At 53.7% G+C, this 21,182-nt stretch overlaps 6 protein-coding genes across 6 annotated transcripts; 3 read left to right on the forward strand and 3 right to left on the reverse strand.

The window, feature by feature from the left end:
• Positions 1-906: 906 nt before the first annotated feature.
• BDZ83DRAFT_750392 (Ku70/Ku80 N-terminal alpha/beta domain-containing protein) lies at positions 907-3,526 on the forward strand (the record flags this gene model as incomplete). The annotated part of the gene is made up of 7 exons (XM_060513911.1): positions 907-1,394; positions 1,445-1,505; positions 1,559-2,101; positions 2,183-2,577; positions 2,640-2,851; positions 2,959-3,437; positions 3,509-3,526. 7 exons carry the CDS (start codon positions 907-909, stop codon positions 3,524-3,526), a joined length of 2,196 nt encoding a protein of 731 aa, XP_060366938.1.
• A 184-nt stretch (positions 3,527-3,710) lies between these two features.
• BDZ83DRAFT_729174 (QDE-2-interacting protein) lies at positions 3,711-5,687 on the reverse strand (the record flags this gene model as incomplete). Its single annotated transcript, XM_060512815.1, has 4 exons — positions 5,084-5,687; positions 4,982-5,028; positions 4,191-4,919; positions 3,711-4,152 (listed from the first exon to the last, which is right to left on the reverse strand). Exons 1-4 carry the CDS (start codon positions 5,489-5,491, stop codon positions 3,711-3,713), a joined length of 1,626 nt encoding a protein of 541 aa, XP_060366939.1. The 5' UTR covers positions 5,492-5,687.
• A 1,695-nt stretch (positions 5,688-7,382) lies between these two features.
• On the reverse strand, positions 7,383-7,799 carry BDZ83DRAFT_573374 (DnaJ domain-containing protein; the record flags this gene model as incomplete). The annotated part of the gene is made up of 2 exons (XM_060504611.1): positions 7,383-7,524; positions 7,636-7,799. 2 exons carry the CDS (start codon positions 7,797-7,799, stop codon positions 7,383-7,385), a joined length of 306 nt encoding a protein of 101 aa, XP_060366940.1.
• Positions 7,800-8,099: 300 nt separating this feature from the next.
• Positions 8,100-9,614, forward strand: BDZ83DRAFT_229796 (ribosomal protein L24e). Its single transcript, XM_060501801.1, has 3 exons — positions 8,100-8,415; positions 8,524-8,635; positions 8,728-9,614. Exons 1-3 carry the CDS (start codon positions 8,411-8,413, stop codon positions 9,283-9,285), a joined length of 675 nt encoding a protein of 224 aa, XP_060366941.1. The 5' UTR covers positions 8,100-8,410; the 3' UTR covers positions 9,286-9,614.
• A 332-nt stretch (positions 9,615-9,946) lies between these two features.
• On the reverse strand, positions 9,947-10,827 carry BDZ83DRAFT_229838 (uncharacterized protein). Its single transcript, XM_060501802.1, has 2 exons — positions 10,510-10,827; positions 9,947-10,413 (listed from the first exon to the last, which is right to left on the reverse strand). The coding sequence occupies exons 1-2, from the start codon at positions 10,600-10,602 to the stop codon at positions 10,042-10,044; spliced, it is 465 nt and encodes a 154-aa protein (XP_060366942.1). The 5' UTR covers positions 10,603-10,827; the 3' UTR covers positions 9,947-10,041.
• A 7,197-nt stretch (positions 10,828-18,024) lies between these two features.
• BDZ83DRAFT_718094 (uncharacterized protein) lies at positions 18,025-19,638 on the forward strand (the record flags this gene model as incomplete). Its single annotated transcript, XM_060512027.1, has 3 exons — positions 18,025-18,039; positions 18,150-18,706; positions 18,837-19,638. 3 exons carry the CDS (start codon positions 18,025-18,027, stop codon positions 19,636-19,638), a joined length of 1,374 nt encoding a protein of 457 aa, XP_060366943.1.
• Positions 19,639-21,182: the final 1,544 nt, after the last annotated feature.

Below are 21,182 nucleotides of genomic sequence, written 5' to 3' on the forward strand. Positions count from 1 at the left end.
CCGGATTGTCATAGTGACTTACATGGAAGAATGTCGTTCCTAGGAGGGCTCCATAGCTATGTTGATAGTGTTAGAATATCAACGAATGACGACGGATGATCTGACTCGATGCAGCTGAGAGAGGGAACGGCTTACGAGATGATGTGGTAGGGACCCGGGGAGAATGCGATGGAGTCTGACATGATGGGCGACGGTGGTCACTGATGCAAGGTATTTGACAATGATAGGTATGTCGTTCGAAGTGAGGTTAGATGATGAAGAGTGGTTGCATTGAGTGAGAGGCTGCAGAATGATGCGCTGCCTTCTGGAACGAGCCGCTCGTGAGGAGTGCAGGGGTCCCGTCGAATGTATGAGGTCACCTCGGCATAGCTCCATTCCTCGCACCAGTGCCAGCTCGGAGTCCTTAAACTTCCGTCCTTGCCTTACTTACAAGTCCAACGTCTAGACTTCACATACAAAGTTGGCTGTACACCAATTCCTCACAATGTGACGCTCAACTCGCGAATTCAATTCTCACATACGTTCAAGAAGGGTGAAGTACCTTTCTGACATGGTTGGGATTGAATTAGAAGCTGACAGTCAAGAGATGAATGATTCGCTGGGCTCTTTATCGCTATCGCCACGTGACTTCGTGTCGGCGACAGCCAGTGTGTAGTTGTAGCGCGCTTCCCCAGTGTACCCAGGTCGCGCCGGAGCCTGGAGCTCAATGGACCTCACCTGCCTAAACTGAGCCAGGATCTAAGTCAAAGTCTCCGTGCGCCAACGTTCTTCTTAAAGGAACACTTCATCGCCTGCTCAGATCGTCTTTTACATGCTGGAAGACCTTGCATCGCATTGCGCTCAATGCCTTGCCTTTAGAACTCTCCGTCCATCCCAAATCCCCAACTTCTTCTAATCATCCTCACAATGGCGGACAAGGAGGCATCAGTCTACATTGTCGACCTTGGGTCTTCCATGGCCGACTGCCACAACGGCCGCACGGAATCAGACCTGGATTGGAGCATGCGGTACGTATGGGACAAAATCTCAACCACAGTCGCCGCCTCGCGCAAAACATGGACCGTCGGCGTCATTGGCCTCAAGACGGATGAGACCCAGAACGCCATGGGGGAAGAAGAGGGATACGGCAACATCTCAGTCTTGCAGGAGCTCGGTCCAATAACGATGACTTCTCTGAGGGAACTCACAGATGCGGTGAAGCCGAGCGAGACGGATGCGGGCGATGCCGTCTCCGCGGTGGTCCTCGCTGTCGACATGATTGAGACGTTTACCAAGAAGCTCAAGTATAAGCGGCGCATCTACCTCATTACTGACGGCATGTCTGTGATTGACGGAGACGATGTCGATTCGATTGCAAAGAAGATCAATCATGATGGGATTGAGCTGATTGTCCTGTGAGTTTCATCCATTGCATCACCGTAGCCTCCGCACTAACACCTTTCAGGGGCGTGGACTTTGACGATGCAGAGTTCGGCTTTAAGGAAGAGGACAAGCCGTCAATCAAGGTCCGGTATCTTTGCTCATTCTCTGCTTCCATAATATTAACAGTTCTCTACAGAAAAAGAATGAAGAAACCCTCAGGGATTTTGTCTCCAAATGCGACAATGCCCAATTTGCAACTATTGCAGAGGCCATCGACGAGCTTGACACGCCGCGCCTCAAACCCGTCAAGCCCTACAAGACATACGACGGACCCCTGACCCTTGGTCTTGCTGACCCTCCAGAGGACCTCAAGATCCCACCCACGCCCGCAGTCATCAACGTCGAGCGCTACTTCAAGACCAAGCAAGCCAAAGCCCCGACCGCCTCCACCGTCGTAGTATCGGCTGAACCCGGCCCCTCGCAGCAGCTTGAGGGCGGCGACCCCATGGAGGGCGTCGAGTCGACGTCGGCTGGCTTCGCAGCGGTTAAATCGGCGCGGGCGTACAAGATCAACGATCCGGACGCGCCGGGCGGCAAGCGTGATGTCGAGTTTGAGTCCCTGGCCAAGGGGTACCAGTACGGCCGCACGGCGGTAGCAATCAGCGAGTCCGAGTGGAACGTCACCAAGCTCGAGACGGTCAAGACTTTCAGCATAATTGGCTTCATTCCCTGCGAAAAGGTATAGTCCCGAGATGTGTTCTTCCCGCTATGCAAAACCCGTCCCTTTTCTTTCTCTCTAACAAGAAACCTCCCAACACAGTACGAGCCGTTTCTCAACATGGGAGAGACGTGCGTGACGGTCGCCCGCAAGTTTGACGAAAAATCGCAGCTAGCCCTGTCCTCCCTCATCCACGCCCTCTACGAGCTCGAGTCCTACGCCGTCGCTCGGCTTGTAGTCAAGGAGAAGAAGGACCCCGTCCTCGTCCTCCTGGCCCCACGCATCGAGCCGGACATGGAATGCCTCTACGACGTGCCCCTCCCCTTCGCGGAGGATGTTCGCGGGTACCAGTTCCCGCCACTTGATAAGGTCATCACCGTCAGCGGACAGAAGATCACGACGAATCACCGCTTGCTCCCCGGTGACGAGCTCACAGATGCCATGAGCGACTACGTTGACTCTATGGATCTGGGGACCTTTGGCACTGATGACGATGGGTACAATTACCTCCTAGCATGCAATTCCAATTTCAACATCTACTGACCTCCCTCGGTTCAAGAAACCCGTCAGAGTACGCTGCGATAGACGACACGTACAACCCAATCATCCACAGAATCAACCAAGCCATCCGCCAAAGGGCAGTCAACCCAGAAGGCGAGATCGACCCGATCCCTCCCATCCTAGTGCGCTACGCTGCGCCCCCAGAAGACCTAGTCGAGAAATCAAAATCCCAAATCGAGGGTCTCATCTCAGCAGCACAAGTAAAGAAAGGTAAAGACCAACCCTTTTGCCGTCTGCCCCAACCCTCTCTCTCTCTCTCTCTCTCTCTCCTGTACTTCCAGGGCGCGGCCCCGCTAACACAAACCTCGACAATCCAGTACCCCCAAAAGCAAAGGGAAAACGCAAGTTCGAAGCCGCAAAACCGCTCTCGGGCCTAGACGTCGACGCCCTCCTGGGAACAACATCCAAGTCCGCCTCCAAACGCCCCAAAATCACCCCCGAAAACGCCATCCCGGACCTCAAGCGCGCCCTCGCCACCGCGGAAGACGAGTCCGAGATCCGCGACGCCGCAAAGCAAATGGCCGCCGTTGTCGCGCAGCTCGTGACGGACAGCTTCGGCGACAACAACTACGCCCGCGCGTCCGAGAACCTGAGCGTCCTCCGCCGCGGGCTCGTCGAGCTCGAGGAGCCAGGCGTGTATAATGACCTGATCAGGGACCTCAAGAAGAAGATGCTCTCTGGCGAGCTGGGCGGCGATCGGAGGGAGATGTGGTGGCGGGTGAGGACGTCGCGGTTGGGGTTGATCGATCAGGGGACGTCGGAGGTTTCGAATGTCAAGAGTGAAGAGGCTGATGAGGTTTGTTCTGTCTTTCTTTCTTGGATGGTTTGATACGTTTCAGTGATCGTTTTTGCTAACTTGAATTACAGTTTTTGAAGTCGAAATAAGTGATGAGGTTAAATCACAGCGGGCGTTTGGTAAAATCGTGATAGTCCAGGGGGTATCTATTGTATGCCCCGAATGAGCAAAAGGCTAATTCCTGTCCACGCCCATCTATCCATCCATCCTCGAAACGTGCTTATGGGAATGCGTAGAAGAAGATTGCTACTCCACATGCCGATCCAAGCAACTTCACTTCGCCTCAACCTGCTCCTTCTCAGTGTGACCCTGGTCCTTGTCAACTCTCTCCGTGATAGCCACACCGAGCATCGCCTGCATGGTATACGCCGCATCGTTGCCCGCATTGTGGAGGTTGCTGTGCTCGATGCCCAGGTCAGTCAGCACCATACCCAGGCTGCGGCCCTGCGACTCGCCGCGCCAGGCCTGGTGCATGTCCTTGGAGTCGAGGGTACGGCTCGCGACGCCGCTGATGCCCCAGAGCTCCACACCCATCTTGTCCAGGTACCCGAGATCGGCTCCGAGGTCGTGGCCGAGGAGGACGATGGTGCGGGGGCGCTTGTCTTTGTCGGCGGCGTCCTCTTTATTGTCGAAGGAGAGGTCGCTGACGGCGGCGTGGACTTTGTCAGGGAGGTCGTTGAGCTTGGGGTACTCACTCTTGCTATGCACGGTCAGTCTGTGGTACTTCTGAGATGGTGGTAGTGCATGGCTTACCCAAAATTGAAGAGCTCAGGACAACCCTTGATGTACTTGCGGTTGCGGATGTGACGGTATTCGTAGGTCACGAGATGGCGGTTCTTGATAAATGGAACCCAGTTGCTGCCGTTCTGGCCAGGCAGAACGCCAACGAGGTCATTGGTGTCCAGGGTCGAGATGCCAATCTCCAATACGGTTCCGTGATGCTCCTCGGCGACTTCAATGTCGATGCACACAAAGACCACATTCTGCTCCAGCGCATGGGGGACCGGTTTATCCAGCTCGACCTTCTTGTTCTTCTCATCGACATCGCTAGCCTTGGGCCGAAGACCGAGGTACAGCTGCGCATCGTAGAGGGATTCGGCCCGGTTCAGCGCCTTGTTCTGCTTCTTCTTCTTACTCTTGGTCTTGATGTCCTTGAAGTTGGCGTGCATGTTAAGCAGATTCATGAGCGTCTCCATTCCGAAGACAGTGGCATCGTCGCACGCGTCGTCATCCTCGGGAAGCGGAATCGCGTCGTCGAGGGCGCGGTACTCGTTGTGCGAGGCGGAGCGGGCGATGTACTTGGGCCGGATGGTGCAGCTGGAGCCGAACACGAGGTAGAACATCTCGCCTGGCTTACCAGCAGGGATGGTCAGCTTCGTCTGGATAGAGGCATTGACGACGTCCAGGAAGTGCTGGAATTGAATGGTCGGAACGAAGATGTAGGGCGACTGATCCAAGGCCTTGGGGTGGTAGACGTAAAAGCTAGAAAGACGTTAATTTCTCTCGCTTGATAAGAGCCTGTTTGATTCTTGATGACCACTCACAAGTCCCAAGTGTGCTCCTCGGCAATGTCATCGAAGAAGGGAGTTGCCTATATTCGACGTCAGCTAGAGAGATGAGGCGTCTAAGCGGCGTGAGGCGCTCACCTTCGGTCGATTGGTCTTGCCGATGAAGTTGAGAGGGTATCTCTGGACGACATCCCACGAAACGAAAGTCATGTTCTCCGCCGAGAGGTCGCCCGTCTTCATCCCCTTGAACTCGGGGAAATCCTGCTTCATTAGGGCGTTGAAATCCGCAGGAGCCAACTTCTCAGACTTGGAAGGCTCAAGGGGTGGTCCGATGTAGTGAGGAGCTTTCTTCTCGACTGGCTTGGTGACGGATTTTACCTGGATTGCTGCTTTCCTGGCTGCAATTTGGCGATCGAGAAGGAGAGGGTCCAAGACAATCTCCTCCGGAGTATCTTCGAGTTCTTGAGAAGCGCCCTCCTCGAAAAAGATTTCATCGCCGAAGGTCCCGAACAGACGATCAAGCTGTTCAGCCTGGGTGACGGCCATTGTGGAGTGAGCGTGCGGAAGGTGTAAAGAATACCGGAGTATGTGGATGCGCAAGGTGAGCGGAAGATGAAATTGTGAAAGACGAAACAAAGTGTCTGGATCGGCCAAAAAGAGGCCGTTTGATTTGATCAGTATGTATGAGTGAAACCTTGTGGATGTGTGGTTGACGGGGAATGGTTGGGTTGACGAATTTAAGTTGAATGTGAAAGTAGAAGGGAAGTTTCCCAGTAGAGGCGCCCTTTTGAAGGTAGAAGGCTCGTAAATCAAAAAGAAAGAGAAAAAGGCAGTGACATGAGGTGCCTTCCCTAACGGTACTTTAATGAGAGGAATCCTCAGTCAGAAGGTGGAACAAACAAGGTGAGGAGAATATTAAGGCGGAGTATGTGATAATAAATCCAGCCTCAGGAGATTGTGAAAACTGCAAGGGAAGTAAACGAAGGTTAATTATAGAAACCACATTGACAAAACTCCTTCAAAACTACATTGCCAGCCTCATTCAAGTACTCTTACTGTGAATATGAACACCTGAATTCTTTCATGCCCTTCGTGCTTGCATTTATGGTGGCAGTTGCTTAACAAGATTCGGAGTCTTATGGGACGATGTGATTTGACATGACGAGGGCTCTTCTGATACTCCTTCAACATGCCAAGTCTCTTGTCAATAAGGGGCGTTGAGAAGAATAGGAGTCTTTGAAATCACTTTGCTGCCGCTGTGGACGTCTTCGACAAGTCATATGTGGTTGATAACTGAAAAGAGTCGAGAGAGGGACAGCATCGACATTCCAGAGACACATGCTTCCAGTGCGAAGGACTTGAGAGCTGCAACGGCTCTTTTTCTCCACTGAATTGTTCCTAGCTAGGGAACGAGTGAGATGATCAGACTTTGCGGACATATCTAAGAACGTAAATCAAGTCTAGTTACGTCAAACAAGTAGGCTGAAAGAAGAAACAAAACTTTCAACGACACCCTAGGAAGGCTGAACAAGTTGGAGCTCCCTCAGCGGGACGCCTGCCAAGCTTCTGCTCGCAAGTAGGTATGTCAAAACCCGAGCGTTTGCGAGGCCAAACGCTTCAGTCGTCAAGCTGTAAGGTGGCTTGAAGTGGTAAAAATTGCCAGCGGCAAACAAATGAAAACATCTCAGCTGTCTAATGTTGGCCATGGATGTATGCATTGATATTATTCAGATCAAAAACTACTTCGCAATCGGATCAAACTGAGGTTATTCATACACTTCTTACATAGCAGCCGCGGTCCAACAAACTCACCTCAGCACCGGATAACTCATTGTATCAGCGCAAACAGCAGCCTAGTGTCCAAACTTTCCCTAGTGAAAGCAGTCTCACAGACAACCCGACGACTAGACAGCCCGAATCGATCCACTCTACCTTAGGTTGACCGGAAGTGTCTCCACCCAACGCACTATCACTGAATAATAACGTCCATCAGCATGCTTTCCCTTCCAACCTGCTCTTTCGCTTCAAAGGGCGCTCGTTCATATGCATCTCACAGAATGAAGACATATGCGGTGATGTCATAAGGTAGATGGGAGAGAAGAGAGACGAGAGGGTCTCATGCCATTAAACATAATGTTACAACAGGCCCCGATACCCAAAGACCAGACCATCCGAGCCCGGCCATACGCGAACCCCCTCTTTTTGAGGACCCCTCTGAGAAGGCCCATATCGTCGCCCATAAAACGCCACCGCTATGAAGAACGACCAATCTGTTATTACAAAACCATGTAGGCACGCGGATTCGGACTTGGGCAGGGAAGGGGCGCCGCCCGTCCGTCCGTCCGTTGGTCCTAGGTTATCTTGTTTTCGTTCGTATTTTTTCGTGCTTGTTATTACATTCCATTTTTTTCAGACGCCGAAATGAGAACGGCTAGTGTCAAGATGTCGTCTTCTCGAGCAGCTCCTTCGCCTCGTTGACCTTGGTCGCGAGGTACGGGCTCCCGCCGCGATCGGGGTGGTTCAGGAGCATCAGGGTACGGTGCTGCTTGCGGATCTTGTCGCGAGTGACGCCGCTCTCCCTAAGACGCATCATGTTAGCCGTTGTCTCGTCTTTCCGACCTTTCCAGATTGACACTGTCTTCCGACTGTTTCGCCAGGTTTCCGTGCCCGAGGGGGTTTCGTTGGCTTACTGAAGGGACAGAATGAGGCATGCCTCCTTCTTGTTCATCTTGGGCTCGAAGCCGCCCTTGTAGAAAGCCTTGCCCATAGCACCTACGCCGCCGCGTGATCGGCGCCATGCAACCAGACCGGCTCGGCCCTGTAGGAACACTTGTGTTAGTCGTAATTCTTCCATCAATGCGCTTTGCTTCTGTCGTACCAAGAAAGCTGCGACGGCAGCGCCGCCTCCGATAGCAAGAACAGAAGCCATGGTCGCTAGAGTTTCGTGTTGCGTGTCGTCGGTAAGTTGTTGGAAGGTGGTGGATGACTGCGGAAAAAGGCGGATGGGGTATCGCGAAGAAGGTCTTCGGAGTCGGAAGAGAGCTTTTTTTTTTTGGGCTGCAGTCGCCGCCGCTCAGAGAGCAAGCCGCGATGCGCCGGTCTTGGTCCGTGCTGAGCCGTTTTTCCGGAAGGCTTGTTGGGCCGGTTCCGACAAGTCCAGCAGAGTAGAAGCTGCAGGTGCATTATGTCAGCAGCCCCCCCGGGTTCCACCAATCCCGCCGCAATCTTATCGCAGCGAAGAACCACCTCAGTCCCCCCAAGCCCCACCACAATCGATAAGTGGTGCCTCGGAGCGGCAGAAGAAAAATTTCTAAAAAACTTTTGGAGAGCAGAGGTCTGGATCACCGCCTTCTGAACCCTCCCCGTGTGTGTGTGTGTTTGGAAGAGTCGTCGAAACCAACACCAACAACCCAACAACCGTGTGACTACTCCCGTGATACCCGTGAAGGTATCAACGCCGTCACAATGAGGTATGCTCTTGTCTATTATTCCATTGTCTTGCAAGTAAACCATTGATCCATGGTTTACTTTCGCTCCATTGGTTTTTTGCAAGCTTTCTAACTATGTGATGCTTCTAGAATCGAGACGTGCTACTTTTGCAGTCGCCCTGCCTACCCCAGCAAGGGCATCACCTTTGTCCGCAATGACTCCAAGGTGTTCCGTTTCTGCCGCAGCAAGTGCCACAAGAACGTACGTCTCTAAGTCGTCTTCAACGACTCTTGCGAAGAACCCAACCATCCCTTCCCCTCAGCCCATGGACTAACCGCCGCTTGGCAATACAGTTCAAGATGAAGCGCAACCCCCGCAAGCTCAAGTGGACAAAGGCCTACCGCGCCTCGGCGCACAAGGAGATGACGGTCGACAGCACCCTCCAGTTCGGCGCGCGGCGCAACGTCCCCGTCCGCTACGACCGCGACCTCGTCGCCAAGACGCTCAAGGCCATGGAGCGCGTCTCCGAGATCCGCTCCCGCCGCGAGCGCGTCTTTTACAAGAAGCGCATGCAAGGAAAGCGCGAGCGCGAGATCGCCGCCGCCCGCAAGCTCGTCGCCGAGAACGAGCACTTGCTGCCCCGCATGCGCGGCTCCGAGAAGAAGAGGCTCGCCGCCGAGGGCGCCACCGAGGAGGAGATTGCTGCCCTCGAGGCCGAGGGCCGCTTGGCCAAGAGCAAGGCAGGCAAGGTTTTCGGCCGCGAGAAGATTCGCCAGCGCGTCACTGTCGACGGCGACGTTGTCGAGGAGCGCGAGGGCGGCGTCATGCAGGAGGATGACGGCGAGTGGGACGACGAGGATGCAGAGGAGGACGACGATGACGAGGATGGCGATGTCGACATGGAGGACTGAGCGTGACGACGACGATGAGGGACGTTTTTGTCACGTCTTTTTTTTTTTTTTAACGAACCGACCAAAAGGAGGAAGGGGATCCCCCATTCAATCAAGGGACAGGAGACGACGGGAAAAAAGAAGCCAACAAAAGCGGCCGAAGAGAAAGAAAGACAAAATGCTAATCGAAGAATGGGCCTCTCTCTTCTCTCCGCTCTCCTTCAGCAGAGACAAGAGTTGGTTTTGAGGGAGCTTTGTTTTTATACACGGGCGTTCAGGGATACAAAAGGGCTATTTAGCATCGACGGCGTTTGGTGGCTCTGAGAAGGAATACCACAAAAAGTTATCCAAGGTCCAGATTGATTCAGATCGGTTCCTCCGTCATCTCAGCCGCCACCTTTCCTCCCGTCTTGTGGATGCCGTATCCTCATGGGTCGCGTTGTCTGGTATAGCCATCCGGATGCGTTCCGCGACCTCGAGTATATTCGAAACTGCTTGAAGTGAATAACGGCATGCAAACAGAATGCGCGCCATCACATTTTTATCGCATTCCCCTTTCTCAGGAAAAGATGCAAGCGGAATAGACATGGCGAATGCAAGCTTACAAACTGTCAAATCTCCTACATGCTCTCAAAAAAATGCAAGTGAAATCGCCCAAGACGAGCGTCGCGGGTATCGATGCCTTTCAAATGTTGTACAAACGAAACCACCCTAACTCCAGGTATCGCGCAATCTCATCACCGGCAACGTACACGCCATCCGGGAGTGTCATGCTCTTCAAGCACCCTCTTCCTCCTTCTTGGTAGTATGGTGAAAAGCCTTGGGCGGCATGGGCAGACCGGCCTCGACATCCTCAATAATCTTCTTCTCGAGCGCCTCCTTGCGCTTCACCTCCTCCTCCTCGGTCGCCTCGGCGCCAGGCACGACACCCCCCGTATAATTGCCGGCGCCGCCGCGGCCGGAAGCGCCCCTTGCCGCGGACCGCGCAATGCTGGCATTCACGGCCGCCTGTGTCTTGCTCGCGAGCTCCTCTTGCTGCTTGGTGCCGGGCAGGGAGGTTGGATCTACGTAGTTGCCCGAGCCTCCTCGTCCCGCGCGCACGTAGCCGGTCGAGGTCGGTGATGTCGAGGAAGCGGCGACATCGGTCGACTTTTGGGCCTCAATATCCTATTTGCCGTGGAGCGTTTGGGTTAACCAGACTCTTGCCACGGGAAGGGTGGTCTGTGTGGTCTTGCGGGTGTTTACCTCTGTATTGGCCTTTTCAGCATCGTCCACGTCCTTCTTTGAAAAGAAGTTCCCTGAGCCTCCTCTCCCTACTTTACGGAATACATCGGACATGGTCTTTGCGACGGGTGATCCTCGAGCTTGGTGCTACGGGCGAAATGGGATCGCGATGTGACTTGATCTCTGGCTGAATGATACAGAAAATTCAGAGCAACCTGGAAGACGACTATCGCAACAGAACGGGAACGAAACGGTCGAGAACGTGCAATGAACAAGACGAAAATGGTGGCAAGGAGATCAACAATGCTGCCTGGTATCTTTGGGCAAATGATTCAATAAGAAAAAGTGACGTTCGGTTTTGGTGTAATTGGCACTCCCTATCGGCTAGCCACTTGCATAGTGTGGCGCCGCGGGGTTAATCAAAGCTGCGTGGGATGGGCCACTTTATCAGTGTCCGCAGTCGGGCTTCCGAGGGACGGGAATTCATTCCAGTTTATCGACAGTAGACATTCCTGAACACCAGGTTGCTGTGCGCCGGTTGCCCCGAGTCTTGAGGGAATAGCTTTTATGTTTCTCGTATGGCTCCCTTTATGGCAATGTATTTCCTCCTCGGGACAACACGCGTGCGGCTCAACAAGGGCAAAAACAGCTCACGCAACGCAGCACTCGCTTGTCGATCGCTGCATCCGGACATATCCTGCCCTTCATTCATCCTGGATCTTCCATGTGCTGCGGTCAAGGGATAATTCTGCTCGGCTTCGGACAGGTTCAGAGAGAGATCGACAGGTACGTTGACCAGGACCCATGACTTCCGTGTCTTCAACAATAGCAAAGACATCTTTGACGCATCTTCATCTCCGGGACCGAGACGACTGCTCTGCAAGATCCCAAGCTGTCAGCTATTCCTGAAAGGTGGCTGCTGCGAGACTTTCCCATTGCAGCTCTCGCGGTGAGCTCTACCACCTTAGGCAGTCCAAGGGTCCAACCCCCCTCTCTCTCCAGTCTCTTTGTGTGAAGGGGGAGCGGAACGCACGGGAGCGGCAGCACCAAAAACCTTCTCCCGATCCCCGATGAACCTTCCCTACGGTTCGGCGCTTCTCTATTAATACAAAGAGAAAAAAGGCCCAACACAAGGGAATAGCATCATCCCACGTGGAATGCCTTTGCTGACGCAGGTACGCAGGTAATCAGACTTGTAAAAGCAAAACCACGAACGCTTTGCCTGGGGATGTCGTGGGTGTCCCTTACACGTCTTCCCAATGATAGGTAAAGAGGCCCCCATTTCTATCTTGGGGAGAGATACTTGACGGTACGAATGTGTACCTGTGTGGTATCCACTCTCGTGGACAGGGTTTTTGATAGCGACACGCATCCGACGGAGACTGGAGGGGTGATGTGCAGCTGCGGCAAGAGGGGCGAGTTGGCCAGACGCGCTGATCATCCTAGTCCATTTGTGAAAGTGACATCCACAGGTATCTCCGCTGTTCTTCTGTTCTCGTCGTGACAGCGCGCGGGGATGACAACGTAGCAGATAACATGCTGGACCGTTTCCGAGAGGAGCTGAGGTGATAAATCCCAGGCATCCGTATCTTGGTGGAAAGATAGGGAAAAGGCGAATTTCCATACTCGCGTAAGACCGTAAGACGGGGCGCAGCATAACTCTGTCCTTTTTTACGCTCAGTCCTATGACCCGTGAGAACAGGCATCTGCTTGTTCCGTGTCTCGATTCTCTCAAGGCGCGAGGTCGGCCGCGAAGCTGTCACCTCACCTGGTAAACCTTATCTCCCTTGTGTGCAGGGTTGTGCCTTTCCAGAGCGTCCGCCGGCACAACCGTTTTGTGAAATTGTGCGGCCGGCGACGATCGGCGGGGGTTGTTGCCTCGATGGGAGAGCTTTTATGCATGGAGAAACCAGCTTCGGGATGGCATGGCACTGTTCAGAGAGTGAGGGGTGCAGCTGCAATGGAACAGGGCAGGACCCTGGCTCACTTGTCTCAACTGCCTTACTGTCGTGCTGCTGAAGTTTTGGGAGCAATCGACGATTTGGCCTGGTGGCTCCCTTTCAACCCGCTCGATGTGCTAGGACAGCCCTGTAACAGTGAGAGGCCGGAGTGTGATAAAGTTGGCGATCGACAACACGTTGACAGTTTCGCAGTGGAGTTGCCATTGGGGCGTTGCCCTTAGTGTGCTTTTGTTTTGCGCAAACCAGCTTCAGAGTCTGAAAAAAATAACGGAGTAATCGGAGTGTGCGCCGATGCGCTTGAAACCTATGATTTGTCGAGGGACAATGTTGGGAGAATGCTTAGTCGTACCTGGTCGTCTGGTGGGAACCCTTTGTCGATCACGGATCGTGGGCATAGGGCACGACGAGCTGATGCCAACGTGGTTCTTGCATTAATCAGACGCGGATGAAGTTGACGTCGAAATGCGACCATGAACAGTTGCCCTCTTCAGTTGGCGACCAACAAGACATCCCCGTACTGTGTCTGTTGTAGAATATGGAGACCATGCCAACTCAGTCTACTCGGAAACCATTTTGCATGTGTTACACAACACTGTTAGCTGCCGTCGATCATTGGTTGGACCGTTGAACGATGTTTCTTCCATCTCGCTTTCTCTCAGCGCAACGACAACATGGCCAGCGCTTCTGAGAGTTCACCTCTTAGGCAGTTTGGCACCGGCTTGGGCCAACTTTCAGTGACGTCTAATTCATGGTAGTCAAGTCTCACTAGTTGTGTTCTCTAGTCTCCTAGACACTGATTGTAGTTCCTTTGGTTCAGTTGGTCACCTTCAATGATAGCGGGCGTAAAAACCGGTGAAGGGGCTTGAGATTGTCAAAGAATCAAGATGTGAAGCGGAGAAGTAGGCGGGAGGCTGGTCTGGAGGCACAAAGCCCGCTGGTGTTACAGGAGATCCCAGAGTCCAAGTTGATGCCACAAGAACAGGTTCGTGGTCTCTGTTTCCTGAGACAAGAGCGGCTCGTCGACGTTGGGGAAACACCGAAGACATAGGTAAACGGTAGAAACCGAGAACAGATATTTGCGTGCGTGCAAAGCGTCAATTTTGGTGACTGAAACTCTGGTCATCCAAGCCTAGACTTGAACAGCTGCGCCCAGTGACGCACTAGTTGCATGCTGAACTTAGGTAATGCCTATGAAGGCGAGGTTGGCTATATCTAGGATTCGGGCAGAGCGTGCGTCGTGTCTTTCTCGCGTGCGGTGTGGCTTGACCATCTCCGGACATTGGCGAGTAGATTAATGTTGGAGGGCATCTCCGCTAACGATCTTGGGACTGCGTTACCAATGTCTAGCCCAGGCTGAGCGATGGCATCCAGGAAACAATAGCGTCAAGTGGCAAAGGCATCCCATTCTGGCTGGTCAGAGGCAGCATAAGCGACGGTCTGCGTCGGGGAGCGCAATAATGACGGGGTGGACGACGTTCCGTCAGAGGCACGAGAATCCACCCGACTTGCCCAGAGCAGAAGCCCGCATGGCGCCCGATGGAGGAGGGGAGGGGGCCAGCTGACCGTCCCGAATCGCAATGGCGGCCCCCTAGCACGGCGTGAGAGAGACGGAGACGAGGCCGGACCCAGGACTGACCGTCTGACAGATATCCTGGTCAACAGCTGGACTTTATCAGATTCCAGCGGATTGCCGGTCAGCGGAAGGTCTGGAGAGCAAGAGTGTTGTTAAGAGACGGCCGACGGCGAAGGGGAAAACTGTTGGTTCCGTGCTAAGGACAGCGCAGTAGGCCGGGCCGGAAAGGAAAGCTGTTTGATCGGGTTCGCGTTGCTCCAACGCCTCCTCAGTCAACTTCAGGCCAGGCAGACCGACCGCCTCAGCGAACAAGTCCTGTGATTAGTGGTCACTAGGAGGGGCCTGTATCTGGTCAGAAGGTGGTGGAGGAGGTAAGCTGGTGGTGGGGAAGCCCCAGGCGTGTGGTTGTGATGTCCGGCTCTGGCGCGGATGATTGGGAGGACGTTTCGCTGGGGTGTCTGGTTAGTGTGGAGCAAGACGAAAGAGGACGAAGTGGACGAGGAGTGCGAGAGGGGGAAGGGGGAAGGGAGGAGTGGACAGGGGACGGGGGTGGTGTTATCGTCAACTTACTGTGTGTGGTAAAGTACGGCAGACCGTAGTGGTGGTGGTGGTGGTGGTGGTGGTGGCTCTCCATCGTCGCAATCCGTTGATGGTTGTAGCACGTCTCCAAAACGGACCCGAGAGCTTGAACGGCACACGGTGTAAGGCTTTGTTTGTCCGATGTTCTGCCTGTCGTTTCCCATCTGCTTTGGCCGTGATGCTTTACGTCCATTTACGGATTGAAGCAGCAGCTGTTGCCCCTGAGTTGACAAAGGATTGAACTCATGTTTGGTCCGCGCTCGGAGCAAAACTACGTCACTGGTTGAGATACGGGTGGATTGGGGCTTCCCCAGGAACGTGACTGACCAGGGCACTGTCTCCACTGTGTATTTGTCACAGAATCGTGCAGACAGTCATACAGTGTGTGGCGGAATATTACTGTCCAAGGAGAATATGCAGATACGTACCTTGTCCTTGCCCGGGATTAGGTAGCGCTTACCTAAGGAGAGGTCTGCCGGGTCTGCACTGTGTACCTGCGTTGTTTCTCAGCACCAACACGAGGGAAGTTCGTACCTGCCTCGCACCCAACGACTTGTCAACCCAACAACGCCGTCGAAAAGCAGTCTCCTGCTTGGCTTCCGTGTGATCAACGATCAGCAGAACCGTCCATCGGGGATTTTCTTTATTTTGGATTCTTCATCGGTTCTTTTCCCGTGTTTTCTGTATCTGTACTTGCTACCTATTCCTCGAGGCTCCTCGCTTCTGGCACTTCTCTGAGCCGACTACCGGTAGCATGCAGATCCAATGAAGAAATAACAGGTTCATGATCACGCCGTCTTTTTCCAAAGAAAGAAGAAAACGAAACAACGGTTATGAAGCACAGAGTACTCAAACCAAAGTGCCAAATCACAGTCAAGGCACACAGGTCGGCAATTGCAGAAACAATTAGGAGGCATCCACCCGAGTTTCAATAAGAATCTTTCCCATGCCTTTTTGCGCAATGCCTACTCCGTACCTTACCTCCTTGCTTCTTCCCACTTTTACAGCTTACCATAGACACTCACTACGAAGTATCATGTACTAAGGTTCTCGCGCAGTGCTTCCCAAGCTTGGGTTTCTGCCGTTGACAACCCCCTCACGGTCTCGCTCATTCGACCAACGCACAGCGCATTGCGCACAGCTCACACAGCTCACAACCTTGAAGCTCGCACAACGCAACTTTGGCATGACCTGGCATAGCAGCAATGCAAAGCTACTGCCTTCTCCCCCGCGTGCAAACTTCCGTTCCTGATCCGATGGAAACCACTTTCTCCAGTTAAACGAGACCAGATGCGGCCAATGCTCTCTCTCTCTCTCTCTCTCTCTCTCTCCGCCCTATGCCCCAACGCCCCAACCTGATGCTCACTGCTCCAGCCTCCAGCTCTATGGCCCGGGAGCAGTCTCCTGTCCTCCCGCCTGCCTGCCTCTGTGGAGCCTCCACGTTAGGGGAGCAGAGCCGTCGTGGGGTGCGACGCAACGCTGAACCTGGCAATCCGCCGAAACATGCCACTTGCGGTCGATAGGCTTCTCGCTTCCGACCAAGACACGACATTCTTTACAACTCGTGGGAGCTTGTTGTCTCAATCATTCCACATCGTTACCTCGCGAACAGAAGACCCCAAGAAGGAGAGAAGCAGGAAAAAAATAAAAAGATTTGGCGGTCACCAGACTAGCAAGGTCCCGACAAGTCTTCAGACGACTACGAACTTCGAAGTATCAGACAATCAGAGAAACAATTAGGCACTCGAGCCAAACCAAGCCACCCTGGTCCAGCTAGGGACCAAGGCACGAGTCCACCTGTGTTGGTGTACGGGCGAGGCGTTAATCAACAAAGGCCGCGTTTCTTTGAGCGTCTCTCTTGTTGGCTTAGTCGTCTGGCATAGATCCTGGGGCAGAATTACTCCCATATCACACACACATGCACCGTATATCGTCATATCCGCGCTTATTTTAAGGATCCGGATCATCCAAGTTCAGAGAGCATCGAGATCAACCGACGAGCGGTAACAGCATTTGCGAGCACTCGAGGAGTCGAGAATACAAGTGCCATACATAAAATTGCTATTTACGATGTGCAACTCAAGCACGCTATCGGCCCTGGCCATGAATGGGTCTGGGCTCTGGGACGAAAGACGAGGGTTATGGGTTACTGGGATGGATCCATGGGTTCCGCTCACCCCTCCCCCAGTGACCTTTCCCCGCCGCACCGGCGCCTTACGGACACGTCCATCGCTCGGGAGGCCGACCATCGCTCGCCCATTGCCAAAGGACGACCACGGGCCATGCTCCATGCTCCTTGTTCCTGGCGCCCGTCCGCTGCGCTCACGGTCATGTCCACTTGCACCTCCCACCACCTGAGAGGTACATGCCAGCATACCTTGGCCCGTTGCACACTGTGGGACATGGGGAAGGGGACAAGAGAGAGTGAAGGTGGAAAGGCACCTACCTACAACAGAGACGGCGGACGCAGAGAGGAAGAGAGAGACGGAGAGAGAGGGCCAGCCAGCCAGCCAGCCAGCCAGTCCCCTTCCCTCGTCCATGAACCCAGCCGCGCACCTCACCCTCACTTCCAACGCCAAAGCCTACGCCCCCTTTCTCTCTCAGCACACACCCAGCCCCACCCACCCTCTCTTCTTTCTCTCTCCTCTGCCGCTTTCTCCTTCTTTCCCGCCCAGCGTCGTCGCTCTCTGCGCTCTGCGAGTTGAAGGTGGGAGGGGGAGTGTCGTGAGTGTGTGAGTCTGGTCCTGCTGCTGCGGTACGGTCTTCTGCCCCTCCCCTCCCTCCTCCTTCTGGCTCCTTCATCCTAGCGACCTAGTGGTGCAATACGACCAATGAAGGCTGATGCTCGTCCCCGACCAGCGCTTCTCTTCCATTTCTTTCTGGCAACTTGTTGGAAAGGGCCGTCTGGACTGTTTCGCCCATTGCTGGACTTTCTGGGTCCTCTTCCAAACGTACTCTGTCTCGAGCCCACAACTTTTTCTCTCTCTCTCACTTCAGCTACACCTCGATTCAAAGCACAGCATTCAAGCGGAAGGGTAAAAAGAGAAAAAAGTTGAACCCGGCCTGGACCTCGACAGCCCTGTTGATCATCAGTCGACTAACCCCAAGGCATCCTGACCGTTCAACACCACCACCACCACCACACTCACCACATGCTGTCGGCTGGTCCAGCTCGGAGCTAATAGGTACACCCGCCCACAGACACACCCCTGCCGAATTGCTGCTCCTCCCCAAAATAATATTATTTCTCGCCCGGAGGCTTGTCTTTGCGACTCACTTTCTACCTGTCCATCTACCTACCACCGTCGAACAACAACACACGATACCGCCGCGTCTACGAATTACTTCACTTTCACAATACTCTAGCAAGGGACAAAGTGTTCGACACTCGTTGTCGAACCTGATTAGCATCGGTAGTTGGCAATGGCCTCTTCAAAGGTATGCCCGGAATCGGGATTCCAACCCATGCCCTGCCCTGCTTAGCTCGCTCCCAACACGCATCTCAACCCATTCTTGCTGATCACTTCGTCCTCGTTCAGGAAATACAGCAGACCACAAGGCCATTGAACCAACACCGTCCCTCTCTATCAACTGCTTCTTCTTCCGCGCTTACCACACGACAATCCCACTCTCGTACCAACTCCCATTCCATCCTCAGCGGCGCTCTCAATGCCAACCACCGTGTGACTCGCCGCAAGTCCATGACGAACACCGCCGCGAACGCGGCGGCCATGGCAGCGGCAATCAAGGAAGTGGGCGGCGACAAAGTCACGCCCATTGCCGTCAGCTCTCGTAGGAACACGGCCTCAAAGAGTGCTGCAGCCCGCGCCGCAATCATCGGGAGCCTTCCCTCACCTCCAGCGAGTCTGCCGACACATAAATTCCACTTGGATGGAAAGACAGAGATCCACGAGAGCGCCATTGAGGATGACCCAATCAACGGGTCAGCCGACGAAGGCGATGATAATGCTGAAAAGGCTCGTATTCGTCGCGCCAGTGATGGTCAGCCTCTCGTAAAAGAGGGCAGGAAGTTCAACCGCATCGAGCTCAAGTGCGAGACGTGCGGAAAGGGATACAAGCACAGCAGTTGCCTGACCAAGCATTTGTTCGTTTCCCTTCCCCTTCTCCAATTCCCTCATTTCATCCCAAACATTGTAGCGTGGATCTCGAGACTTGCATGCCGGGTTCCCAATATCAGAACTAGTTAAGCAGTTTGTTGACTCATTTCTGATCAGGTGGGAACACACTCCCGAGTGGTCCTTGACTTCCAAGCTGCTTATTTCCAAGCACCAGCAAGTCCAGCTCCTTGAGGCTGCCTCTGTCTTGTTGACCATGAACCACAAGGAAGAGGGTGATGCGGCGACTCCCCCGGATTCCGCCAAGGACTTCCCTAGTGACCAAGAAGAGTCGACTTCTCCCGCTGCTTCTGGATATTCAGACGAGCGACACAGCTCTGCTGATACCACCCCACCTCCTCAATTGGAGGGATTCTCGTCGTCGGATCGGTCGTTCGCGAAGCGGTACGGGTCCGGAAGTGGATTCGGTCGTTCATACCAGTCGGCGCCGTCTATCAATCCTCTCGTCACAGGCAGCATGCCTCGTGGATCAGGATTTTCTTCACACTTCCGTCAAACCAGCCAGGATCAACGACCGCCGTCGTCAGGAAGAAATGCCACCGGACAAGAAGATCAGGATCTGGCAGCCGCTGTGGAGCTTCTGAGTTGCAGCTTCAACAGCAACAACGGAAGAACAGTGCAGCTCCCAGCGGACGCCCCTCCTGTGCCCCCGCTCCCGGCGCAATATCTCGATCAAGCGGCATCCTTCTCGAGTGCTGGGTTCAGCGCAGGTTTCAGTGCCGGATTTCTGAACAGCTTCCCTAGTAGACAGCCAGAGAGCTTCACACGAGGCGAGGTCCGCGGCTCCGTTGTCAAAATGGAAGACAGCGACAGCGTGATGGACGATGATGACTTTGACCGCCGATCTCGATCTCGAAGCGACGAAGATGACGACGGCGTCTTCGGGCGTATGGAGGAATAGCGAGACTCCGCTCCACGATTGATGCCGACGATATCTGAGGAGATGAGTACATAACAAAGAGGGAAAGTGAGGGGAGGATGTGTTTCTTTTGTACCACCATATACTAAACCCTGTAAATGAGGTGGTTCTGTCTCCGCCGCCGATCTCTCAGCACCAAGGAGTGGAGGGCCCGGTCTTGCATCATGATCTGGCCCAGCAAGGCAGGTCGATAGGATGGGATCGAGATTGCAACTCCACGAGGTTAAAGTGAGAGACGGAGAGGGCGTCGAGCGAATGCCCAAAGCTGTCACGCTGGTGGTTCTGACGAGACAAATGAGTGCGATGCCTCAAGATTGGCCGCGACGCTCAGTGTTCGGTATGAAACCAGCATAACGAAACGAAATGAAAAAGTTGAAAAAGTTCAAGAAAACAAAACAAAACAGAAAAAAGGCCTAGTCGATATTCGCCGGTGATGACCTGTGTGACTTCTTGTCTGGATGAACAAGAGGACTGTTGATTGCGACGAGGCACTTGGGCTTGGAGCGTGGCTAATGTTAACCAACGACGATGGCTGAAGTGACGAGATAAGCTGGATGGTGGTTGGTGTGTTGGAACGCCAGCAGCAACCTTAACCAGGCACACCCGGAGCTTTGCTCCCGAAAGGCGAAGATTTGCATGTGAGCTCATCAAGCTTTGAAGATCACACAGACAAGACAGACACCAAGCAAAGCAAACGGGGAGGCAAAGGTAAGGTAAGGCCAATTCTTGACAAGGTACAGAGAGCAGTCATCCTCTCCCAATACTTGAAAAGCTTTGGGGGGGAGGTTTGCATGTATTAAATATTTCTAGAGCGGAAGGGGATGATGGAGAAATTTGATTCGAAGAGAGAAGGTTCAAAACAAAGAGAGGGAAAGAGAGAAGAAAAAGAAAAAAAATCATGGAGGAAAAAAGTCTGCAATAACGGATCATGGACGGAGCCAGTAGAAAAATATCTATCCTTGGGAGCCCGCTCACAGTGGAGTTTTCCCGCTTCGCTGGGCGGGCTGCTGAGGCAAGGCGACGGTTGTTTGGTGGCCGGCGGTGTGGGGAAGGAAGGCAGGAGGACTCGAGAATAGAGAGAAGGAGGGCCCGTTGGTGGCTCTTTCCGGTTGGGTTTTTGCCCACTGTTGGGCCACACAGCTTACCTCACCACCTTCCGCGAGCTGCTGTTACCCCAGCGACGTCACCTTTACCCGTCCGGACAGCTTCTTTCTCCACCCGGCATCATAGGTAGGCCACTGTCCACAATCCACAGCAGCTGCCCTGGGCGGAAAAAACGTACGGGTCTCACATTTTCTTTCCTCTTTGCCCTGATTGATCTCATCGTGTCGCAAACCACATCGCAAACGGCTGCTGCTGCTCATTTCTCCTACAGCCTCACACTACGTTCATTCTTCTCGCTCTACCCCTCTCGCACGTCTGCAGCTGGCGCATCGCCAATCCCGATCTCGAGGTTCTTGCAACGAACAACATAACACGTTGCTTCTTCCATCAATACTCACACGCGCAAGCACAGCACACCCAAG

The sequence above is a fragment of the Colletotrichum acutatum genome, assembly GCF_030867785.1.
Source record: "Colletotrichum acutatum strain CBS 112980 chromosome Unknown BDZ83scaffold_28, whole genome shotgun sequence".
Classification (NCBI taxonomy): Eukaryota; Fungi; Ascomycota; class Sordariomycetes; order Glomerellales; family Glomerellaceae; genus Colletotrichum; species Colletotrichum acutatum.